The following is a 23,718-nucleotide window of genomic DNA, read 5'->3' on the forward strand; positions in this document are numbered from 1 at the left end:
ACTTGCTTACTGTAGGGGATTTAGATAGTACAAAAAAGTATGAAGAAAAATGTAAAATCTACCCATACCGACACTGGTAATTGTTTGCATCCTTTTAGACTTTTCTCTGCATGTTTATACTTTTTAAAAATTAGAATCGTGATCATCCTATACTTGCTATTATATATCTGCTTTTTTACTCTTAATATGTTGTAACTGTAGTTTTTATCAGTAAATATAAATCTACATTTAAAAAAATTGATGCATAGTATTAAACTGGGTGGACATTTCTCATTTACTTAACTCATCACCTATTAATATCCATTTAGGTTGTTTCTAATTTTGTCGCTGGTGTAAACAACAGTGAGCGTCTTTGTACACTTGCCAGATCGTTTCCTTGAGATATTTACTGCTGTTTTGCAGTTTGCCAAAAATTTTAAACAATGTACGTTTTAACATATATGCCACAAAGATTTCAATGATATTATTAGCTCTGCGAAAAAATGGTGCAGGCATTTATATCCTCACTTTAAATATGAGGAATCTGAAACCCAGAAAGATGGCAATGTGTTCCAAATTAGGTTGCTCTTTAGTGTGAGAGCTGGAACTAAAACTCCTGTCTTCTGATTGTGGGTTAGTTTCCTTCCACTGTGGCACACTGCCAGACCTTGAATACAAAGGGTGATTTTCTATTGTTGCTTCTTCATTTCTAAAAACATGATTCTTGATGTAACTTCCTTTTAGGTTCTTTGTATAATGTTCTAGAATTTATCCATTCAGATTAAAGGTTCATATACCTTCGTTAGGGATACAGGCTAAAGATATACCCTCTGAAACATTTTACTAGCTTATCTGCACTAACATTTTCATGTAATTACTCAAATTACTCACTTATATTGTTATCTTCTTCTGTATAAATAGCTCACACAGCCTCAGTTTTTTGTGTTTTGTTTTTTGTTTTTAAAGCTTCAAGTTATCTAATTACCTTTGGGTACTAGCTTCAGTGGGCTGCGAGAATTGCTTTAATTCGAATGCCAGCTCTATTACTTACTGTGTGATCTTGGGGTGAGTTATTTAAGTCTCTGTATGCCTGGTGTCATCATCAATAAAATTCAAATAATAGTAGGGGTGAGATGTGACAGGGTGAAAGAGTGTCATGGACATATATACACTACCAAATGTAAAATAGATAGCTGGTGGGAAGCAGCCACATAGCACAGGGAGATCAGCTCGGTGCTATGTGACTGCCTGGGGAGGGTGGGATGGGGAGGGTGGGAGGGAGGGAGATGCGGGAGGGAGGAGATATGGGAACTTGTGTATATGTGTAGCTGATTCACTTTGTTATAAAGCAGAAACTAACACACCATTGTGAAGCAATTATACTTCAATACAGATGTTTAAAAAAAAAAAAGAAATGGAAAAAAAAATAGTACAAGTGTTATAGTGAGGATTAAATAAATTAACACATAAGGAGTGCTAAGCACATTCTGGCATGCACTCATATGTTTATTATTTAATGTGCTAACTTAATTGTAAAGCACTTAAAAGTCATTTTGTATTTTGACATCCTTTGTGTTTTTTGGTGAAATTTTTTGTATGATGTGTCCGTATTCCTATAGGTTTCTCCTGCCTTTCCCCACTCCTCACCTTCAGTTCCGTGTAATACCTTGTGTTAATCTTGAACAGTGTCTTTATTTAGTCAAGCAAAGTGAGGAGCTGCCAGACTTACCTTGTTTCCTGTTGGTAATAAACACAAATTAAATTACTGACATTTTACAGATTATCTCAATCAGTTTTAAAGACAGTGTAAAACAGAATAATGTGAATCCTCATTTGCTAAATGCAGGGTTCTGAGAGCTGTGGTAGCTGCTTTCTCATTCCCCGTAGTCTGCTTTGTTTCTGCTACTTGAGGAGGAAAGCTCATTTGGGTTTTCTTTTTTGTCTTTATACCAGCACATGCAAATGACAGTCCAGGCTCTCCAGGATGAATTGCGGATCCAGAGGGACCTGAACCAGCTGTTTCAACAGGATAGTAACAGTAGGACTGGTGAGCCTTGCGTGGCAGAGCTGACGGAGGAGAACTTTCAGAGGCTGCACACTGAGCATGAGCGGCAGGCCAAGGAGCTGTTCCTCCTTCGAAAGACTCTGGAGGAGATGGAGCTGCGGATTGAGACTCAGAAGCAAACCCTGAACGCTCGGGACGAATCCACAAGAAGCTTCTGGAGATGTTGCAGAGCAAGGGGCTTTCTGCTAAGGCTACTGAGGAGGACCATGAGAGAACAAGGAGGCTGGCAGAGGCAGAGATGCATGTCCACCGCCTCGAAAGCCTTTTGGAGCAGAAGGAAAAAGAGAACGCTCTGTTGAGAGAGGTGAGTGGCCACTTTCTCAGTTGTTATGACTGTCTTTTTTTCCTGATTAGTCAGCATTTTGACTTAGATAAATTTATATGCTCTCCTGAGCTAGTGCAAGGGAATTTCTTCTTTCTTACCTAAGTTCTGCACTGATTTCTGTTCTGATTTGCTGTCTTGTATGAGATGACATTGGCTGGCATGTATACTGGTTTAATACCTTTCTGGGGTTTTTTTCCCCCCTCCTGATTTCTGTAGACTCATTTTGTTGCTAGAGGGGCACAGAATTTTCTTGATTTGTTCCTCATGTATTGATTTGTTCATAGAGACACACACAACAAAACCAGAATTAAAGTAGCTAACTACTGCTCAATTTTAAAATATTAATAATTGAAAGTAAGCGATTCCCTCAGTTTCGGTGTGCTTATAAAGTCCTAGGCAGCAGTAATGAATGTTTGCCCTGTGGTTTCCATGGAAACTGTTGCCTTGCTGTAAAAGATAGGTGATAAAAATTATTTGCTGCCCTGGAGGCACAGCTAGAGGGAATGATACAGAGGTATGCTGTCACTTATTTTTAGAGAGGAAACTCAGACTTTAGCTGACCACTGTGTCTACTGATAATTTTTCACTTTTCTATGTAATGCTTCATTTTAAGAAAGCTTAAGTGAAGAATTCATCTTACATTGAATTAAAAAAAAATGACAGCTCTACTTCTCTATATGAGGTCAGAGTCTTCAGATAATTTTCACATTTGGATAGGGGGAAAAAAAATCTCAGAACTATTTCAGTGCCAGTCTGAATAATCCCTTTTTAAATGAAGGGTGAGAAAGGCGGTTAAAAGCAGCAAAACAGCGACTTCCCCTGATGATGGCGGCGGTCTGTATCTGCTCTCTGCAATATGATAGCCACTGGCTGCGTGTGACTGTTGAGCAGTTGAAATGTGGTTAGTGTGACTGAGGAACTGAAATTTAAATTTCATTTAAATATAACTAATTTAAAATTAAATTCAATTAATCAAATTTAAATTTAAGTATCTCTGTGTAGGTAGTGGCTACTGTATTAGGTAGTGCAGCGATGCATAATGCATGATGCGGGTAATGTTACCCGCTTTTCTTAATAATTTGTCTTGAACATCTTTCTTTGTCAGTACATGTAGAGTTTTGTAATTTCAGTTGAATTTATAATGTTCTGTTGCATTTATTTATACTTCTTACTGTTGAAAATTTAGACTGCTGTTAATTTTTCATTATTATAAAACTGTGCTGCACAGAATATCCCTAACCATATATCCCTGTACATTAATTGTTGTCTTTAGCATAAATTTCCAGAAATGAATTTGCTCAGGGTGTGTACGTTTTCAAAACTCTGAATATCAGTCTTGTCTCCCAGAGTGATTGGACCAGTTTATCCTCCCAGAAGCATATACTGTATTTTTACGGTTAATCTGCAGCTATGTATGTTACAATCTTCAAATTACTGGACTGTATTGTTTTAGAAAATTTTCTATCAACTGCTGTGTTGTAGGCACCATCCTGAGTTTCTTTCAGTTTACTTAAAGAGTTTATATTTTAATGAGGTAACCTGGAGCCTGGCCATAGAATATTGTAAGAGAAGGTGTAATCATCTCAAATAGCATGCAGCATGAAAACCCTACCAGCATCGTGATGAACTTTGAATGTTACGTTTTTACTCCTTCTGTTCTGAATATTTCAACCTGTGCCCATTTATTTTTGAGTTTTGGAGTTAATAAATAGTGAATAGTTAAGGATATGAAAAGCCACAGTGTTATTCTGGCAGAGAACAACCAGCAATATGGTGAATTTGAACAAGTAGTAGGAAAAAACATGAATTTAAGACTAATTTTGAAGTAACAAGCTCTACAAATATTAAGTCCCACTTCTGAACATAATGTGGAAAGAAATATAGGCCTTGTTAGTTGTATCAATACACAATTCCAGTTGCCATTAGTAATGTAGTGTCATCTTACAGGAAACACAGTCCTATGGATTAAAATTATTTAAGAGCAAGTAGAAGTGATTGCTTCAGGAACACATGTTTAGAATGCTGGTTCTCCTTTCTTTTTCTCCTACTTGCCTTCAAGACTTAGCTCAAATTTCAGTTCTTCTGTGAAGTCTTCCTTGTGCAGCTCTATACATATATGTAGATGAGCCAGTAATATTATAGTATACTTCCATGTGTGTTTCTTCATTGTTCACTTAATTTTTTGTACCAAGGATGTAGACATATATATATATATATATATATATATATATATATATATATATATATATATATATATATGAAATTTTATCTTGTCAGTGTCTTAACAAATGCACAGTGGGTACTCAAGAAATGTTGGTTGAATAAGTTGAAATGTAGGGAAAGAAGTTTAAGCCTGGAGCTTACAGAAAGAAGGATAGCTTTTCCAATTCTTTTTTCTCCAGTGTGACCACTGGATACTAAAACCTAACGAAGGTTAGAAAACAGACTAAAACCCCAAACCAGTTTTGCTTATGAGTTTAGGTATAGAAGTTATAAATAAGATATTGGCAGATAAAATCAGCATTATGATAAAAGGATAATATTCTGACCAAAAGGAGTTTATTCTAGGAATCCAGAATGGCTCAATATGTCATTCACAGTTATAATTTGTAATAGGTGAAAGGAAAAGATAACCTCGTAGTGTTTGATAGCTATATCTCAAAGACATTAGATAAAATGTTAGACACTTTGAAAGCTAAACCAAATGAACTAAAAATAAGAATTGAATGATACCTTTATAGCATGATTTAAATAAAACAATTCAGTAAATGTGTATTATAAACATATTTTAAACTAGTAGCCAGAATTGCGCTTACTCTGACATATACTAAGACGCATCCATTAAAGTTAGGGAGAGGCAAAGATACTGTTCATCAGTATTTACATTATTCTGGAAGTGTTAGGCAGTGCTGTTAGATAAGGAAAATGGAATAAATAATATCAGTAACGGTAATGGAAAGGATAGGGCTAAATTTTCATTACAATGTAGATGGGAACATTAATATAAAGATGCTGCTTTCCCCCAACTCTGTGAATTTAGTGTAATCCCAATAGGAATATTCTTGACACGTGCCCAAATGATGTTGCAGTTTCTTTGCAAGAAGAACAGTGCGGGAACACTTGTTTAAGCAGCTCATGATATATGTGTTTCAAACCCAGTGATATTAAAATCTGTGGTACTGGCACAGTAATAGATAGCTAGATTGATGAGACAGAATAGAACCCAGAAATAATATAGTTTTAAGCATATGATACATGTTTGGGAATAATCGCCATCTATTTGGAAAACAGTACATAGTTACATCAAATTAAGTTCTAGATGAAATAAAGAGCTACTTGTTAAAAAATAACAACACTAGAAGAGAATGTAAGAAAAAGGTTTTAATACAATCTTGAGACAGGAAAGAATCTTTTATTGCCATAGCAAGAGGCTTAAACAATTAAATTTGTGTATGTTAGAAAATACAGGCAACAGAAGCTAAAATGGTAATTTGGAGTAAAGCTTTGTAACATGTGGCTTGACTGTTTCGTTTCCAGAGTGACAAGGTGCTAGAGGCACTCGGCACAGCCTTTCTTTGCTCATTACTCAACAAACATCCATTGAGCTTCTAGAATGTATGTGACCCTGGGATACACGCTGGGTATACATTTTCCATGTCAGAACACATGGTCTGTGCCCTCCTAGAACTTAAAAATCTGGTGAGAGACAATAAACATAATTATGAGAGGAAATAAATTAGTTGAGTCTAATTAGGTTGGGAGAGGGGATAAACAGGGTAAGCATCTTTGAGGAGGTGCCCTTTAAGGGAGATGTGAAGAAAGTTGAAACAGTCTTGCTGAGCATTTGGGTAAAATCATTTCATGAAGAAGGTTAACAGTTTCAAAGGCCGGATGAGAAGTTTTCAGGAGACAGCAAGGAGACTAGAGGACAAAAGCATATTGTCTAAGGGGAAAACAGGCATGAGATGAGAGGTTGAAGAGGTAGCCAGGGCCAGAGTCATTCATTGCATTCATCAGATATTTATTGGACACTAACCCATGTGCAGAGCACAAGGAAATATAGTAGCAGTGAACAAAACAAAAATCCATGCCCTCTAGGAGACAAAGCACCTGCCTTCAGGATCCCTGCAGGTAATGCAACAATTTTTTTCAAAGTGCAAGAGAAAACTGCACCAATGTTTAACCAAGGGAGTGATCTAGTTTAGCTTTTAAAATCTCCTCTGGCTGTGTTGAGAATAAATGGGGGAGGGAGAATTACGAGTGAACAAGGAAGTCTAATAAAGAACTTAACAACTCTAGGTTGGGTGAGTGGTGACTTGAAATGGCTATTGTGCATTATATCACTAGTGTGTCAAGAAAGGCAGAAAGAATTGAGAGCTGGCAACACTGGGATATCCATAGGTTTTATTATTATTGGATTATTGTCCATCTTTTTAAAAAGCGGGTTTTCATCAGTTCCAAGACTCATAGTTTTCCCCATCTCAACAGTATGAAATTGAGTTAATAAGTCTTATCCTTGATGGCATCTTAAAATCTCTGTCAGCAAGGCCACAGTCCTGCTTGATTTGTTTGCCTGTGTACTCACAAACGGTTAACAGCTGCTCATTTTAGTCAATGTTGTGAGTATTGTTGCTATTTCTCATGTTAACTTTAGGTGTTGTTCAGTATGTCTTCAGTAATATTATGCTGTGAACCAGCATTGAAACAGTTATTGGTATGGAGAAAGTTATAAAACAGTTCAAAATGATATATGATTAAACTTTATGGTTAAATAAGTAAAAAAGAGTCTTGCAATCAGTATAAAACAAAAATTCTGAATGATAGAAGCTTGGGTCATGGTTTATTTGGAGGCATTTTCTTCTTTTCTTTCCAGCACATTAAACAGTGGTTTACCTTACAATCAGTGGCATCTTAGATTTGATGAAATACAGTAACATTAAAATGGCATTCATATCCAGGAACATTTGTGATTAGTTTTCCATTTTGTTTATGAACATGATTCTGGAGATAGCAGGTAAATAATTCCCCCAAATAAAAGCCAAAGAAGAAAAACAAAAATTAAATTAAGCATTGTATTTTCTGTTTGTACTGAAATTACATTGTTACGTGACTTATTGTTAGATTTTGTATTATTTACTGGAGTGCCTTTCCTTTGATGGATAGAAGCGTGAAGACATCTATTGGACACATACTGAACTACAGTCAAGACGTGGTTAGTGCCTGGGGCCAGGCGTATGGAGTTTTAACAGGCTTTACAGGTGATTCCGTGATACACCAAAGTTTGGTTCTCAGTCTGTTGGCAGAACATACCTGAATTGGCTATGGAATTTTTGGATTGGCTATCCATATGCATACCAAGCATTGTCTATAGGCTGAATAAATATTTCAGTTCTATATGTGCTCCTGTTTTTTTGAAATGTAGATCCTATTGTGATGAATAAAATACTAATTTGTTGGGAATTCCCTGGCAGTCCAGTCGTTAGGATTCCGCGCTTCCACTGCAGGGGCCATGGGTTCGATTCCTGGTCGGGGAACTAAGATCCGCATGATGCACGATATGGCCAAAAAAAAAAAAAAAAAAAAATTACAATACTAATTTGTTTTAAAACATTTACACGTATGTTAATTTTGGTCTCTATAATATTTTAGTCAACAAACCTTGTTTAGTGCAACTGCTCTCATGTTAAGATTTGCAGCAGTGTTTGAGGTTTAAAAGCCCTACTCTTAATCTACAGATTCAATGCAATCCCTATCAAACTACCACTGGCATTTTTCACAGAACTAGAGCAAAAAATTTCACAATTTGTATGGAAACACAAAAGACCCCGAATAGCCAAAGCAATCTTGAGAACGGAAAACGGAGCTGGAGGAATCAGGCTCCCTGACTTCAGACAATACTACAAAGCTACAGTAATCAAGACAGTATGGTACTGGCACAAAAACAGAGATATAGATCAATGGAACAGGATAGAAAGCCCAGAGATAAACCCACGCACATATGGTCACCTTATCTTTGATAAAGGAGGCAAGAATATACAGTGGAGAAAAGACAGCCTCTTCAATAAGTGGTGCTGGGAAAACTGGACAGGTACATGTAAAAGAATGAAATTAGAACACTGCCTAACACCATACACAAAAATAAACTCAAAATGGATTAAAGACCTAAATGTAAGGCCAGACACTATCAAACTCTTAGAGGAAAACAGAGGCAGAGCACTCTATGACATAAATCACAGCAAGATCCTTTTTGACCCACCTCCTAGAGAAATGGAAATAAAAACACAAATAAACAAATGGGACCTAATGAAACTTAAAAGCTTTTGCACAGCAAAGGAAACCATAAACAAGATGAGACGACAACCCTCAGAATGGGAGAAAATATTTGCAAATGAAGCAACTGACAAAGGATTAAACTCCAAAATTTACAAGCAGCTCATGCAGCTCAATATCAAAAAAACAAACAACCCAATCCAAAAATGGGCAGAAGACCTAAATAGACATTTCTCCAAAGAAGATATACAGATTGCCAGCAAACACATGAAAGAATGCTCAACATCATTAATCATTAGAGAAATGCAAATCAAAACTACAATGAGATATCATCTCACACCAGTCAGAATGGCCATCATCAAAAAATCTACAAACAATAAATGCTGGAGAGGGTGTGGAGAAAAGGGAACCCTCTTGCACTGTTGGTGGGAATGTAAATTGATATAGCCACTATGGAGCACAGTATGGAGGTTCCTTAAAAAACTAAAAATAGAACTACCATACAACCCAGCAATCCCACTACTGGGCATATACCCTGAGGAAACCATAATTCAAAAAGAGTCATGTACCAGAATGTTCATTGCAGCTCTATTTACAATAGCCAGGACATGGAAGCAACCTAAGTGTCCATCAACAGATGAATGGATAAAGAAGATGTGGCACATATATACAGTGGAATATTACTCAGCCATAAAAAGAAATGAAATTGAGTTATTTGTAGTGAGGTGGATGGACCTAGAGTCTGTCATACAGAGTGAAGTAAGTCATAAAGAGAAAAACAAATACCGTATGCTAACATATATATGGAATCTAAGGGAAAAAAAAAAAAAGGTCATGAAGAACCCAGGGGCACGACGTGAATAAAGACACAGACCTACTAGAGAATGGACTTGAGGATATGGGGAGGGGGAAGGGTAAGCTGTGACAAAGTGAGAGAGTGGCATGGACATATATACACTACCAAACGTAAAATAGATAGCTAGTGGGAAGCAGCCGCATAGCACAGGGAGATCAGCTCGGTGCTTTGTGACCACCTAGAGAGGTGGGATAGGGAGGGTGGGAGGGAGGGAGACGCAAGAGGGAAAAGATATGGGAACATATGTATATGTATAACTGATTCACTTTGTTATAAAGCAGAAACTAACACACCATTATAAAGCAATTATACTCCAATAAAGATGTTAAAAAAAAAAAGAAGGTGTCAGATATGGGGATATATGTATATGTATAGCTGATTCACTTTGTTATAAAGCAGAAACTAACACACCATTGTAAAGCAATTATACTCCAATAAAGATGTTTAAAAAAAAAAAAAAGCCCTATTCTTTAACTAGGTTCTAGGCTAGGAATTTTGGCTCTAACATGTCTGAGGAATGCCCATCTGTATCTTTGGCAGTTGTCAGGTAAAAGCAGAGGAGGTTAGAGGGAAAAAAAGAGAAATAAACATATATAGAAAAAATAGAAACCTTGGACAAAGAGTAGGAAGAATTAAAAAAGAAAAAGGGTCCCTAGTTAGTTTTCCCTTTCCTAGTGATTTTGGAAAGTGTGAACAGTTGCATCGCATAACTTACTGATTCAGGTTATCCTTCCTCATCTTTTTTTTGTTGTTGTGTCATTTGTACCTCATTTCCATTTTGACAGGAAGATATGTTTTCTCAGAAGCATGCTGTTACTTGAGATGGTAAAGGGTCAAAGTGCAGTGCTGTCTGACAACGGCGGAGTTGAGGTACAGGAGGAGTAGTGAGGGTTCCTTCTTCACTTCTCCGTGTGGCGTACAGTAAGCCCAGAACTTGTGTGGAGGATTGAAATCTGCTGAAGGGACGTCTACCCTTGAACCAAGGGTGCTGGAGGCTAAAACCTGAAACTTGAAAGAAAGAAATTTCAGACATAAGTACTACTTCTCAGTCACAAATGCTCCTTTCTCTCAGTTGTGTAAGTAAATGTTGACTTACTTTTAAAAAGAAAGAAACTACTAACGACGGAGAAATTTTGTTCCTAACTTGTTTGTTTTCTTTCTCTAGTCATTATTCTTTATTAAATCAGTGAGAGGAACTGAACACATTTTCTACCGTGTACCACAGTTGACAGTATAACAAGATCCAGATAATTCTACCTGTATGAATCTCTGGGCTTTCTTTAATTTGTGTAGAGTGAAAATTTTCAGGCTAAAAAGAGCGAAATAAAGCAAGCACTAGCACATTCGACTTCTTACATTTGTCTGAATGGTACATTCTTTTTTATTCCCAGAGTCCTCTCCCTTTATTACCAGTGCAGGAGTCAGAGGCTCGATGTGCTCTCTGGGAAAGGGGAGTTGGTCAGCCCACTGACTGCAGGATGTGTTCATAATGAGCTTTAATGCGCAGGCCTTTGAATGGAGATCTGTTAGGACTGATAGGTTTTACAAGCTCTTAACAGGAAAGCTTTATGCCTGCGAATGGTTTAAAGTGCACCCTAGTTCCTTAGCAGAGGAGGATTTTTTTTTTATTCAAATGGATTTCTTTCCTTATATATTGCTGATATGCTTGCTAGAGTTTAAAATGAAATTGTAATAGTTTCACTGTAAAGCATTTGGAAATTTCCCTAATATCTGTGCGCCCAATTTATCACCTGTTTACAGTGTAGGGAGTAGATTCAGTGTGGACAGACTGGAGGCTGGGGGGTAACTGATGAGTTTGTTGTTTTAATGCAGGTGAGAGGTGATTATGGCCTGAACTAATGTGTTCAGATTTTGTCCTGGATTAATGTGTTCTGCATTTTACTGTCTTAATGAAGTGTTTTATCTTGCAGGGGTTAATTGTGGATTAACTCGATCCTTAAGGAGACTTGCTTTTACACTCTGTTGGCTCTAGTCTAGGTAGCCTTCCCTCCAGGGCTAGACTGTCTCTACTCCTAAGACGTGGCCTTTCTGGTGTCTCTGCTCAGTGCCTCTGATGTTCTCTCCACTCTGGCTCTTTGGAGCTTGAATTCTTCCCAGCCCCGTGTGAGTTCAGGTAGTTGCTCAACTCATAGCTCTCTGGTAGTTGTTCTTTGACACTGTGAAGTCTTTCCCTGTACATGCAGGCTTAGTATTTGGTCAAAGACTCCAGGGGACCCCTGTCAGATCAGACACTGCTGCTTTTCTGGCTAGCTTCTTCCTCTGTGTCATTCTGCTCTGCACATTTCTCCTGTCTTTGGGACTCTTACCCACTGATCTGTCTTCTGAGCTCTGCGGGACTGCTGTTTTCTGTTTGGTCTTCCTCTCCCTGCATCACATATTGGATAGCAAGTCCGGACCATAACCTTGTTAGTTTCTCTTCTCTCAAGGATCATACTCCTGTGCTGCTTGTTTTCCAGCGTCTGAAAACAGTTGCTTTATGCATTTTTGTCTAATTTTGACATAGTTTATGACAGGAGGGCTAGTCTTCTGTCTGTTATGATCAGATTGTGTTGACCTTGTAGAGGGTGAGAAGTAAATAGGAAACTCGTTGAAGGATTGAAAACAGACTATTGCCGTGATTTGTTGATGCTTTATCTAGAGTACACCATTGCTTTCTTTAAAATGGACAGAGGAAATGAAAGGAAACTTAACTCGAGGCTGTTGTAGTAATCTAGGCTTAAACTAGGCTGGAAATGGAGTGAAATGATAAATTCAAGAAATCTTTTGAAGCTGGAACAATTAGGACCTGCTCTAGAAGGTGGTAGGAAGTGAAGATGTGGGAGGAATGAAAGGAGACACTGTGCTGTTTGGCTTGAACCACCGGGAGGGTAATGCCATTTAAGGAGATGGGCAAGACTCATCAGTCTTCAGAGGAGGGGCTAGGTTAAAGAGGAGAAAATGACGAGTTTTGTTTTGGATGAAATAAGTTTGAGTGACCTAGTAAACATCTATATACATGTCAAATGGGCAGAGCAGAGGGCAGGGCTAGAATTTCACCAGCACTGTTCAGATGGAAAATATCCATCTGTATTCTCTGCCATCACTAGGGGCTGTACCAGGGTACTCTGGAAGTACTGGCTGACTCAGAGACATTCCCAGAATCTGACAAGAAAATAGCCTGAGGAGGTCTGGTAACTTCAGGGTGATCCTTGAAGACCCTAACTGTGATATTCTGCCATCTCCTTCCTTCCTTTCTGATCCTGAACGCACTGACATTTGGACTGAAAAAAATAGCTATGTTTTTCTGCCATTTGCTACCTGTAGACTGTTTAGGAAACTTGTTCAGCAGTCTTACCTTCTTTTTTTTTCTGATTGTAGCCCCTCTGGAGAGAGATTTCCATCGTAGGTAGCCCGGTGGTTGTTGCTCTGGGGGAGGATGCTGTGCAAAGGAGGTTGTCCACACAAATGCTTTCAGTTGTTTTGTGCAGTGCGGACTGTGGCTACTTTGATTCCTCCTTTTTCTTTTTTTTTAAATAAATTTATTTCTTTTTGGCTGTGTTGGGTCTTCGTTGCAGTGCGCGGGCTTCTCATCGCGGTGGCCTTTCTTGTTGCGGAGCACGGGCTCTAGGCGCGCGGGCTTCAGTAGTTGTGGCTCATGGGCTCTAGAGCGCAGGCTCACTAGTTGTGGCGCACGGGCTTAGTTGCTCTGCGGCATGTGGGATCTTCCCGGACCAGGGCTCGAACCCATGTCCCCTGCATCGGCAGGCGGATTCCTAACCACTGCGCCACCAGGGAAGTCCTGATTTCTCCTTTTAAAAAGGGACTATTTCTAATCCCCTTTTTGGATTGTTTGGAGTTCTGATAATATGTCTTGGAGTCCTGTGGAAGAGTGACACACAACCTGGGGATGTGCCGGAGCTTCACCTCTTGTGGTGGCTGGGGTCTGTGTGACTTACCGTGTATAACCAGGTGTGCAGAGACGGGGACCCGCCTGTACCCCTTAGCCTGAATGCAGTCTGTGTGCTCCCTGGTCCACAGGGAAAGGTCAGGAAGACAGAAAGTGGATCAGAGTGTCTTACAAGGCCGGGGTAGTCATCTTTGCATGTAACTACTACTCCCTCGCCCCTCCACTCCCCTCTTGAAAAAATGAGAGTGAAAAGGAGGGCACTTACTCTCTTTTTTGCTTCTCTTGTATAGGAGATGCATCAGAGATTTGAGAGTGCCCCCGATTCTGCCAAAACTAAAGCTCTGCAAACTGTTATCGAAATGAAGGTAAGTGAGAACTTCCTAAGGAATCTTATGTGTCATTTCACATTTTATTGTGTGAGTTTAAGAAAGTGGTATGTAATAATAGTTCGCTCATTTTGTAGACTGAGAAGAAATAGTAAGACTTAATGAAAATGACACATTAGAAGAACTTCAGTTTCGTTTCCTCTTGTCCAGCATTTCTTGGAGTCAGCTGTTCTCAAACCTTTTGATATCAGGGCCCCTTATTCTCTTAAAATGACTCATTTCATTTGTTTTTAAGACAATGTCCACCAAATACCAAGTTTGTGTGTCAGTTCTTCTCTCAAGTTAAGAATAGGGTTCCGTGAAAAAAGTACCTGATTGGGCTTGCAGCTCACAGAGCACCCAGTGCTGTCCTGGGAGCAGCGTCACACCCAGGTGCAGCAGCCGGGCCTGGCCCCTTCCTGTGTCGTCACACAGCATGGTACAGAGATACATACTCAAGGGCTGAGCATATGAAAAGTCACCAGGGACATTCCTAAGTGAGCCAGTGTTTTAAAAATGTTCTTTCTTATTTTTCTTTTTTGTCTGAGAGTGCTGACACTGAAGAATACACTGACGGCTAGCACGGTTTGGCGCTGTTGTCCAGAGGCACGAGCGCTTTTGCCTGTCCTTTATACCTTTAGTGCACGTGTTAACACAGTGGAAAAGGCACATAAAGTCATAGTATTATTATGGAAATAGTTTTGACTTCTCAAAAGGGCTAGGAGGCACCCCCAGGCTTTCACGGACTATACTTTGAAAACTTCTGCTTTAAGTTACGGAGTAGTTAGAAATCTTTAGGCTGAATGTTACGGTGATTGGTGACTAAGCGCTTGCCTTCTGTGTTAAATTCCCTGGATTCAAAACCTGGCTTTGTATGACATAGAACAAGTAAGCTAACCTCTCCATACCTTAATTTCTTTATTGATAAATGGTGATAACAATAGTACCTATCCCATGGGTTCTTTTGTGGTTTAAATTAGTTAAAACGAGTAAAACACTTTAAACAGGACCTGGCACATAGTAAACATTCAGTCAGTGTTAGCTGCTATGCTATTATTATTTTTATTAACAACATATTCCTTCTTGCAAGAGCTAGAAGACTCTTACAGATAGGGACCCCTCCCTCTCCCCCTCCTTCCCTCTCTGTCTCTTTTTTTAACTTCTTTGTATCCCCTAAAAAATTTGACACGGTGTTTTGCATCATGTGCCTTCATTTAATATTTGTTGATGTGGCAAGAGTCTTTAGTTTTTGGTATATAAATAGTTTTATGTAAATAGATGCTTCTCAAGTACAGTTATCAGAATCGTTCTCTTAATTTAGAAGATTTCCTCTTAAAACTTTGTTTTGATTGTTGTATACATCTTTATTCTCACTGGGGAAAGGGTTTACCAAACAAGTACCAAATTAGTGGATTCTGGGTTCTTTATAGTTAGACAATTCATAATCTTGAACATAATCTTGTAAACAGCCTCTAGAAAGGTGTAATTACATATTCACATTTCCCACAAGTTTATTGGTACATGTTATTTCCTGATCCCTGTTGGAACCTAAAAACACACGAGTGTACCTGTGTTCACAGAATTATTTTGCTTGCCTTTTGATGGCACAGGGAAGTGTACTGGTTTTAACTGGCAATAGATCTATTTTAAGTTGTGTTAACCTCCAGCCATTCTGCTAAGAAGCAAGAGACTGAGATTCTGGTGGCCCAGTGGGGTCAGGTGGATGTTATGTTGAAATTGCAGATGAAATAGCTGAGATGCTGAGAGTGTGGCATGAGCTTGAGAGGATCATGAAGACCTAGACTGGTCTTTGGTGGAAATGGGAAAGGAGGTGATGGTGGACAATAAAAGAGCCCAGCTGTCTTCAAGGTGATGTAATATTCTTTTCTCTCTCCTCCTCCTCTCCCTCCTCCTTTCTCCCACTTTCTTCCCTCTGCTTCCTTCTCCCTTCTCTATCTTCTTCTTTTCCCTTTAGCAGTGGAGGAGCAGGGAGGAATTACTGGACTGCTGTAGGGTTAGAGTTTTGCTGGGTAGATATGGCAGAATTACTGGGATGCAAGTGAATTGAGGGTGGAGGTGAAGGAGTAGTTGGGATGATGAGTCCAGGAATGTAGCCTGGATAGGAAGGAAGAGAATTCAGAATGGATGGACAGGTTGGGAGAAAATGTAGAAGTTAGGGAGGTGGAGGACTCTGTGAGATACAAGAGCAGCAGTTAATGTGAGTGACGGTGTGTCAGGCCTGGGAGGAGAGGCCTGGGTGATGTGGTCTTGTAAACTGGATAGCTAAAATGGACCGGAGGATGAGGGCGTTGGCATTACGGATGTCAAGGAATTCGGACATTGAAATCCTAGGATTCTGGCAAGAGTGGCATTTGAAGGAGAGATCTATTGTCAGCCGGGTGTCGAAGACTTCTTCAGCGGGCGGGAGTGACGGGGAAGCCCCTAGATGGCAGCCGTGCGGAGGGAGAGTGAAGAGGAGTGTGAGCTTTAAATGGGAGCAGCATGGAGGAACCTGGAGGATGCCCACACTTCTCCCTGCCACTCTGTGATGCTGGTGGATTAGTGAACTTCAATGGAGAGCGTTGGGGGAAATTATATCCTTCGGGAAAGCCTGGGTTTACTTAGAGCAGGGAGGCAACTTTTGAAAAACAGTTGAGCATTTGGGAAATTTAACAAGGAAAAGAGGATTTCAGTGGACTCAGTGGGGTTGGTTGATTAATGATGGGAGACCCAGGGCTGGGGAAGTATAGAGTAGTAAGATGATAAAGAATTTATTTATTTAGTTATTATACGTTCTAGGAGTAAGAAACCTCCTTGGAAAGGGCTGTCCTCAAATAAACCCAGCCTGAGTACTGGTCGGTGCTACAACTAGTCCAACATATCAGGCGTTAATTTTCTGGCCTCATCCCAGAAAGTAGCCTGGCAGGTTCTTTTTCTGCCTCATGGCTTTCAGAGCTGCAGTTATGGTCCCTTTTTAGGTGCAGATTTTATGGTGCATGATTTGATAGTGAGTGTCTGATTTGGTCAAGAGCGGCCTCTCTGTCTGTGTTGGGATTTTCAGCTAGTGCATTTGAAGCCGTTTATTTGTTTATTCTTCATGGGCCGGGATAGTTTTAAACGAGTAAATCAAAATCCTGGTTTAGGTTTAGAGTGTCTCTGATTGTGTTAATTTAATATGTTTAATTTTGAACCAAATGTAAGTTTCATTTGAATAGATTTGTAAAAGAAAATTTTCGTTGTGTTATTTTTAAAGGTAATGCAATGCAAGTCAGAGGAGTACAGCCCTCGCCTCTCCCCCGAACCTAAAAATAGCTAGCTGTAAGTGTCTCATGATAAATCCTTTAACTCTTATCGGCATACTCTCAGATAACAAGGAAAGTCAGTCAAGACAGGCTTGAGGTAAAGTGAAAAGAGGAAGTCAGTCTCAAAATTTCTTCCTAAAGGAATGGTTTCTCTAAAATTCCAAATAAAATAAAGCTATACTGAATTTATGCTCTTTAAGGTCTTTACTTCTTAGGTGAATAAGCATATGCAACTATAGATGTAAAAGTATCTATTCTTTGTAGGAGTTTTTCTGTAATTGATGACATCTAAAGTAATCTGGGGATAAACTGGATACTGTGACAGACAAAACCAAGAAAATGAGTATAGACGGATGTTGTACTAGGAGGTGATATTCGTGGTGATGCTGATTTACAAGGACAGTGACGTTTCTTTTTAGAAATCATTATGAGATATTTGAAATGCATGGTGAAGTATAGCGAATAAGTAAGATTACTAATGCAGTAAGTAGCCTCCTCTTATCTGCAGGGGATAGGTTCCATGACCCTCAGTGGATGCCTGAAACCACAGATGGTACCAAAGCCTATATATACTATGTTTTTTCCTATACATACCTATGATTAATTTTATAAATTAGGCACAATGTGTAAGGGATTAGCAACAGTAATTAATAGTAAAATAGAATAGTTATAACAGTATGCTGTAATGGAAGTTATGTGAATAGGTCTCATTCTCTCTCTCTCTCTCTCAGTATCTTACTGCACAAATCTAATGCCTTCTTCATCTAAACTAAGCACTTGTCATGCACTGTAGCCGTAACTTTTGCAGTTTGAGGTGCAACAGCAAAACTGGCACAAATTTCTTTTTCCTTCATCCCAATTTCACTGCTGGAAGATTCATTCTGACTGTAGATCTTAGCAACCTCAGCATATGATTTTTTCTCTTAGTGAGAACTTCCACCTCTTGACTTAAAAGAAACACCTTACGGCTTCTCTTTGTCAAATCTGAATTGCCAGCATACTACTCTTGTGCTTTGGGGACGGTATTAAATAAAATACTGTCACGTAAAAATGGTCACTTGAACACAAGCACTGTGATGCCAGGACTGTCCATCTGATAACCGAGATGGCTGCTGTGAGTGCCTAACGGGCGCGGGTACACTGGACAAAGGGATGACTCACGTTCCGGTGGGACAGAATGGGATGGTGTGAGAGTTCATCATGTTGATTGGAACAGCGGTGCACAGTTTAAAACTTCTGAATTGTTTTTTTCTGGAATTTTCCATTTGATATTTTCTGACCGCAGTTGACCTCAGGTAACTGAAACCACAGAAAGCAGAACCACGGAAAGTAAAACTGTGGAAAAGGCGGGACCACTGTGTGATAAAGTGTAACTGTTAACGTAATTATTCATCCCTTTGTTTTTCTGCAGTGGGACGTTATCAGATCTTTATTATTGTAGATAACGGTTATACGCATTATTGTGTAAATCTTTGAAACCTTTTTACTCTTTTCCCCACTCCTTTGGGGGCAGAAATAAGCCTTTTAGGGGGGTCAAGTAAAACGATAAAATATTATAGCTAGAAAAGGTTTTACTGTTAATATTACAGATGTTTTCACTAGAAGTTTGTTGACCATAAGTTACTTAGAAACTTTAACTAGTTTTCCATTGCTTCTACTTCTTTAGTTAATACTCTCAATTTTAATCAAAAGGGTGCAGAGGAAAGGATAGAGGAAAAATCATACTATAGATCTCAGTCCTCCTCCTCTCCACCATATGGCCATGAAGGATATATTTTAGAAGCAAGGCACCAGTTGCAATATTTCTCCATATTTGTTTATCTTTATTAAATTTCACATCTGTAAAGACAGACTTGTGCAACCTCTCTGACTTTTTGCGAATACTTTAATGTCTAAATCTTCCTTTGTCCTCAGGATTCAAAAATTTCCTCTATGGAGCGTGGGCTCTGAGACTTGGAAGAGGAGATTCAGATGCTGAAATCGAACGGGCCTTTGAGTACTGAAGAACGAGAGGAAGAAATGAGGCAAATGGAGGTCTATCGGAGCCATTCTAAATTTATGAAAAACAAGGTAATGGTGTGTGATACCGTAATTTTTAAATGGGGTTTGAAAAAATTGATGCATGTTCCTACTTCTTTAGTGATGATGGACCTCACGCTGTTTTATCAGGCTTCAGGGAAGAATACTTGTACTGTAATTCTTTCAGATAGAACTTTCCCAGAATTAAAGTCAGCATTACTGATGTTGTATAGTTATTTCAAATTTCACTTCAAAGAAAATTACTTGTATGAGGCTAAGTGTGTATTATCACAGTTTAACATTTCATGTCTACCAGTACTTCTGAGGCGATTAGTAGGATTACATCCAGATGAGTTTTTCTCACTATATGAAACATCGCATTCTCTATGTCTTGTGAACAAATTTAGAAGTCAAATTCAGCCTAAGAGACTGAATCCACCTCCCCTTTTTTTTCCTGAAATGGCTTAAATAAAATCGTGTTTTCCCTTCAAACACAGTTCCCTAAAGGAAAGCCCTTTGCGCTCTCCCTTGGAGAAGACCCATGTGTATCAGGTTTATTGTTTCCCACGTGCACTTGGGGTGTATGTACAGTAGGATAGGCATCGCTGAGACATATCAGTCTGTATTATAACCTCAGTCACAGTATTCCTTCTTTAGAGCCAAAGGCGTTTATTTTGATCCTATGAACTATTTTAGGCAAATTGGAGGATTTAGTTTATTACAGTTATCAGTTTATCAGGTCTGTGGTGTTTTAAAGATCATAATTTCACTTATAAAATATTAGCTAGAAAATAAGTGTTCCTCCCCCTCCCCCTGCCCCCCATATCCCAATTGTGTTAGTTCCCTAATTTCTCAGAAGTGAACAGTGTTCCTTTAATGATACAGTTTCTGGCTTCTTTCTGTGATACCCATACCTGCATATAAGTCAGTAGAATATTCCTCTGTTATTTTAAGAATCTGTTATCAATGACTACGGCCAATTTCATGTAACTTTTAGAACTTAAAAATTCACATATCCAACTTTCTGTTAGTTTTGATTTATCATTCTAACTTGAGAACAAAATAAAATATCATCTCTGCTTCCCATTTGCTGATTAGCACATTTCAGTCCATTACCCTGTGAAAATAGTGAGCCCATCTAGGGTCCTTTGAAGAGGAAATTAGGGGAACAGATTTGATTGTGTTCTATGAGTTATTGTTATTTCCAGTTACTGCTCTGGCTCAAAAGCATATAATAAGAAGACCTAAGTTGACACATGAGTGAAAAAGAATAACAATGTCGTGACAGGTAGAGCAACTGAAGGAGGAGCTAAATTCGAAAGAGGCTCAAGGGGAGGAGCTGAAAAAGAGAGCGGCTGGTCTTCAGGCAGAGGTCTTTGCCGAAAGATTTACCCTTTGCGTGCAGTGATCCCACAGTGGGACCCTGCTGCTCTGGCTCTGGGTGCTCGCACTTTCACTCTGTGGTCGGCAGCTTTGCCCGGGACTAGCACTAACCAGCCTGCTGTGCTCTTTAACTGACTCCTGTTCACCGGTTTGACCCACGTGCCACCCTGTGTGCAGCGAGTCCTCATGTGCTCTGGAAGCCCTGTCCTTGGTTTTTTATTGTTGCTTTGTCACTGTGTGGATGGTGCTTCAAAGCTGTTTTTTCTCGACTCCTTTCCTGTTAACCAGAAACTTGTTGATTTATGTGAATGGTCTCTTTCTCTTCTTAGGTACAAAGAATGTGCAGATGTTCTAGGTCCATCACCCAGGGTTTATTTGAGTCTGATTTCTTGAGTGAAGTGCTTTACCTTCATATGTAGACATCATCTTTAAGTCCCCGATAGGTGATTTTGCAACAAATTTTACTTTCTTTGGAACAGATGTATAGAAGTGATTAGCTTATTTAGTTATCTGGTCAGTTAGAAGTAGCATGAAACTTAAAGTCTCTAAATCTATTCAGTAGCTCAATCATCTGTCTAGAGAACTTGAAATTCCATTTCAAACTGTGATAAAATGATTATAATAAAATAGCTGACACTTGAGTACTTATTATAAGCATTTTATAACCTACGAAGGTAGGTATATTCTCAACCCAATTTATGGATAAGGAAGCTGAGGTAACACAGTGGTGCTCAGGAAGCACAGTTAGTAAGAGGCAGAGTTTGATTTTTACACAAGCCATTTGGTTCCGGAACCTGTGCTGGTAAGCTCTGCACTCCACTGCCCTATACTAGGCTGTGCACGCATTTGTCTCACAAGTGTCAGGAAAAAAACTGCTTCTGAAAATTACGGTAGGATAAGACTGGAATGCAGCATTAAAAGAAAAAAAAAAAAACCACTTGTGCTAATTTAGTGTGTTTGCTATTTATGGACCACTTTATAGTATAGATAGAAAAGTGAGATATTTTGTCTAAAAGGGTCCAATTTGGTTTGTTGTAACCATGTATTGTCTAGAGGAGAAGTTGATCTATAACTTTTTTTTCCTCAGCTAGTAGTATTAATTTCTTTTTGTGTCGAACAACAGGCTAAACATTCTATACACTTTTTTGGTTTAATCTGTACGCAGTACAGTGGCACTGGTTTGCTTTCTCCATCTTACTGATTAGGAAACCAAGGCTTAGAGAGGTAGTTACCCAAGAAGACACACTCGTTCGTTCTCACATGGGAATTACTGCAAAAGCCTTATGCTCCTAACTTTTAAGGAAAATTTGTGCTTCTAAACTCTTCTATTTAGGATATTTTCTTCTTTTTCTCAGTCTTTATGGTCAGTATAGCATTATTTGAGGATTATTTAGTAATGCAGATGATGAGGAAACTGAGATTTTATATTTATTTTTGATCACATGGTCTAGAGGTAGCTGGAAATTTGAGTAATCTTTAAGCCATAGTTCTTTAGCTGATGAGGTGAGAACATTTTGAACGTTTCTCCTGACTATTCATTCATACCACAAGTGCGTTTTTAGTGCATTCTGTTTGTTAGGGGTGGGATGTTGGTAAAGGGATGTCATGAAAGATGCTACACCATTACAGTATGTGGCAGCTCCTGGGTACGTATCTGTGTTACAGGATGGAAGTAGCTGCTGTTTACAGCTATCTTCCAGTGATGTCCTTAGCAGCTGCGAGTATTTTGCATACAGTGAGCACACAGAAATGTTTGTTGAATGAATGAATATTCTATTTGTAAGTAGAGATTTCATGCATATGAGAAAAATGCTTGTCTTCCTGATGAAACAGAACAGTAAATTATAAGTTTATTTTTAGTCCTCCTTAAAAGTAATTTTAATTACAGTAAAATTTATTTCATACTTTTCTCATGGGAAATTGTTCTCAAAAACTTTGTCCCTTATGCCTAAGATTATTTCAGTCAAAATACTTTAGATACATTCAACTTTTTAAAAAGTATTTTTTGTTTCATCAGTGGTACTGAGATTACTGACTTCTTGTGAAATTTATACTTCCAAGAGTCTATATTTTAGTGCATAGCTACCTTGCTTAGGCAGTAGATACAATGTAAAAACAGATATGATTTCTGTTAATTTGGCTTACATTTAGAATAAAAGAGTAAAAATTCTTAGAAACACGGTAGAAATGTAAAGGAGATGTTTGATGTTAAATGTTTTCTCAGTTAAGATGAGAAAAATTTATGGGGGAGTGAGTGGCACCTGTTGATTTATGGATTACTCTGTCAGAGTAATTCAAATTTGATTACACATGTAGATTCTTAGAGAATGAGATTTTATGCGTTCTTTATTTAGGTTATATACTTTTATCCATTTAGTTGATATGACATGTTGTAGGTAATATAACTTTGTAGGTGGAATCTTTCTTTTAGGTCAGTACCCCTAACTCCTCAAAATTATATAATTTTTAGAAAGCACATGTTTATAATGCCTTATAACACTAAAGTGGCTTTTTAAGAAGGACTTTATGTACACTTTCATTTGAGAATGAAAAAAAAACAATGAAAAAATAAATGTGCAGCTTTTGAGTTTAAATAGCAATAGTAGGAAGTTTCTTTTTTCTTTCTGTATTCCATCTACACTAATCCTGCTGTATGATTTGAAGTTTCTTATGACTTAATAAGATGAAAACTGCTTTAGTCGTGTTCAGATGCTTACTGCTGTCTCATAGTCATCTAAGTGAATTGGGATTTTTCTTCTTCCATTCCTTTTCTAATGGATTTCAAAAGTTTAGGGGAGACAATAAATGAAAACTGGAAATTTTGCTATTAGTTGAATAAGCTTTGTTTTTTTGTGTGTGTGGGGGGGTGGTCAGCTAAGATTAGATGGTGCAAAAAGGTGAATTGTGTCCTGTCATAAAGTTAATGCTGTATATCTTGACGTGGATCTGTCAAAGATCCAGATCAGAGGTGGTGGTTTTATTTCTTTTTTCCTTACACTGCTTTTTCTTCTTCTCTAGATTGGTCAGGTGAAGCAGGAGCTGTCCAGAAAGGACACAGAACTACTAGCCCTACAGACAAAGCTAGAAACACTCACCAACCAGTTCTCAGACAGCAAGCAGCACATTGAAGTGCTGAAGGAGTCCTTGACTGCTAAGGAGCCTCGAGGGCTGCCATCCTGCAGAACGAGGTAAAAGGAGTTGTGGGATTTGCACGGAGCCCATTCCTTGGCACCTATTCTTGTGTATT

The 23,718-nt window shown here is 38.6% G+C and overlaps 2 protein-coding genes across 9 annotated transcripts in view; one reads left to right on the forward strand and one right to left on the reverse strand.

The window, feature by feature from the left end:
- Nucleotides 1-23,718, forward strand: part of LOC309653773 (ELKS/Rab6-interacting/CAST family member 1-like) — a 182,124-nt gene that overhangs the window by 72,892 nt on the left and 85,514 nt on the right. Inside the window, 5 exon segments of the mRNA XM_082478558.1 lie at nt 1,933-2,185; nt 2,188-2,348; nt 13,693-13,767; nt 18,984-19,016; nt 19,020-19,139. Of these exon segments, the coding sequence (XP_082334684.1) occupies nt 1,933-2,185; nt 2,188-2,348; nt 13,693-13,767; nt 18,984-19,016; nt 19,020-19,139 (642 nt within the window).
- The window catches only part of LOC309653775 (ELKS/Rab6-interacting/CAST family member 1-like), a 120,194-nt gene that overhangs the window by 933 nt on the left and 95,543 nt on the right, over nt 1-23,718 (reverse strand). Inside the window, exons 2-3 of one of the 8 annotated variants that reach the window (XR_014259454.1) lie at nt 10,211-10,503; nt 1,627-1,716 (exon numbers count right to left, since the gene is read on the reverse strand). Coding sequence is in view for 1 of the 8 variants with exons in the window: in XM_082478560.1 (XP_082334686.1) it covers nt 10,491-10,503; nt 12,851-12,934 (97 nt within the window). In the remaining 7 variants the exon portion in view is untranslated. The other 7 variants (XR_014259455.1, XR_014259456.1, XR_014259457.1 and 4 more) reach the window with 7 other exon arrangements.

The sequence above is a fragment of the Balaenoptera physalus genome (genome assembly GCF_965194825.1).
Source record: "Balaenoptera physalus genome assembly, contig: HAP1_SCAFFOLD_1150, whole genome shotgun sequence".
NCBI classification, from domain to species: Eukaryota; Metazoa; Chordata; class Mammalia; order Artiodactyla; family Balaenopteridae; genus Balaenoptera; species Balaenoptera physalus.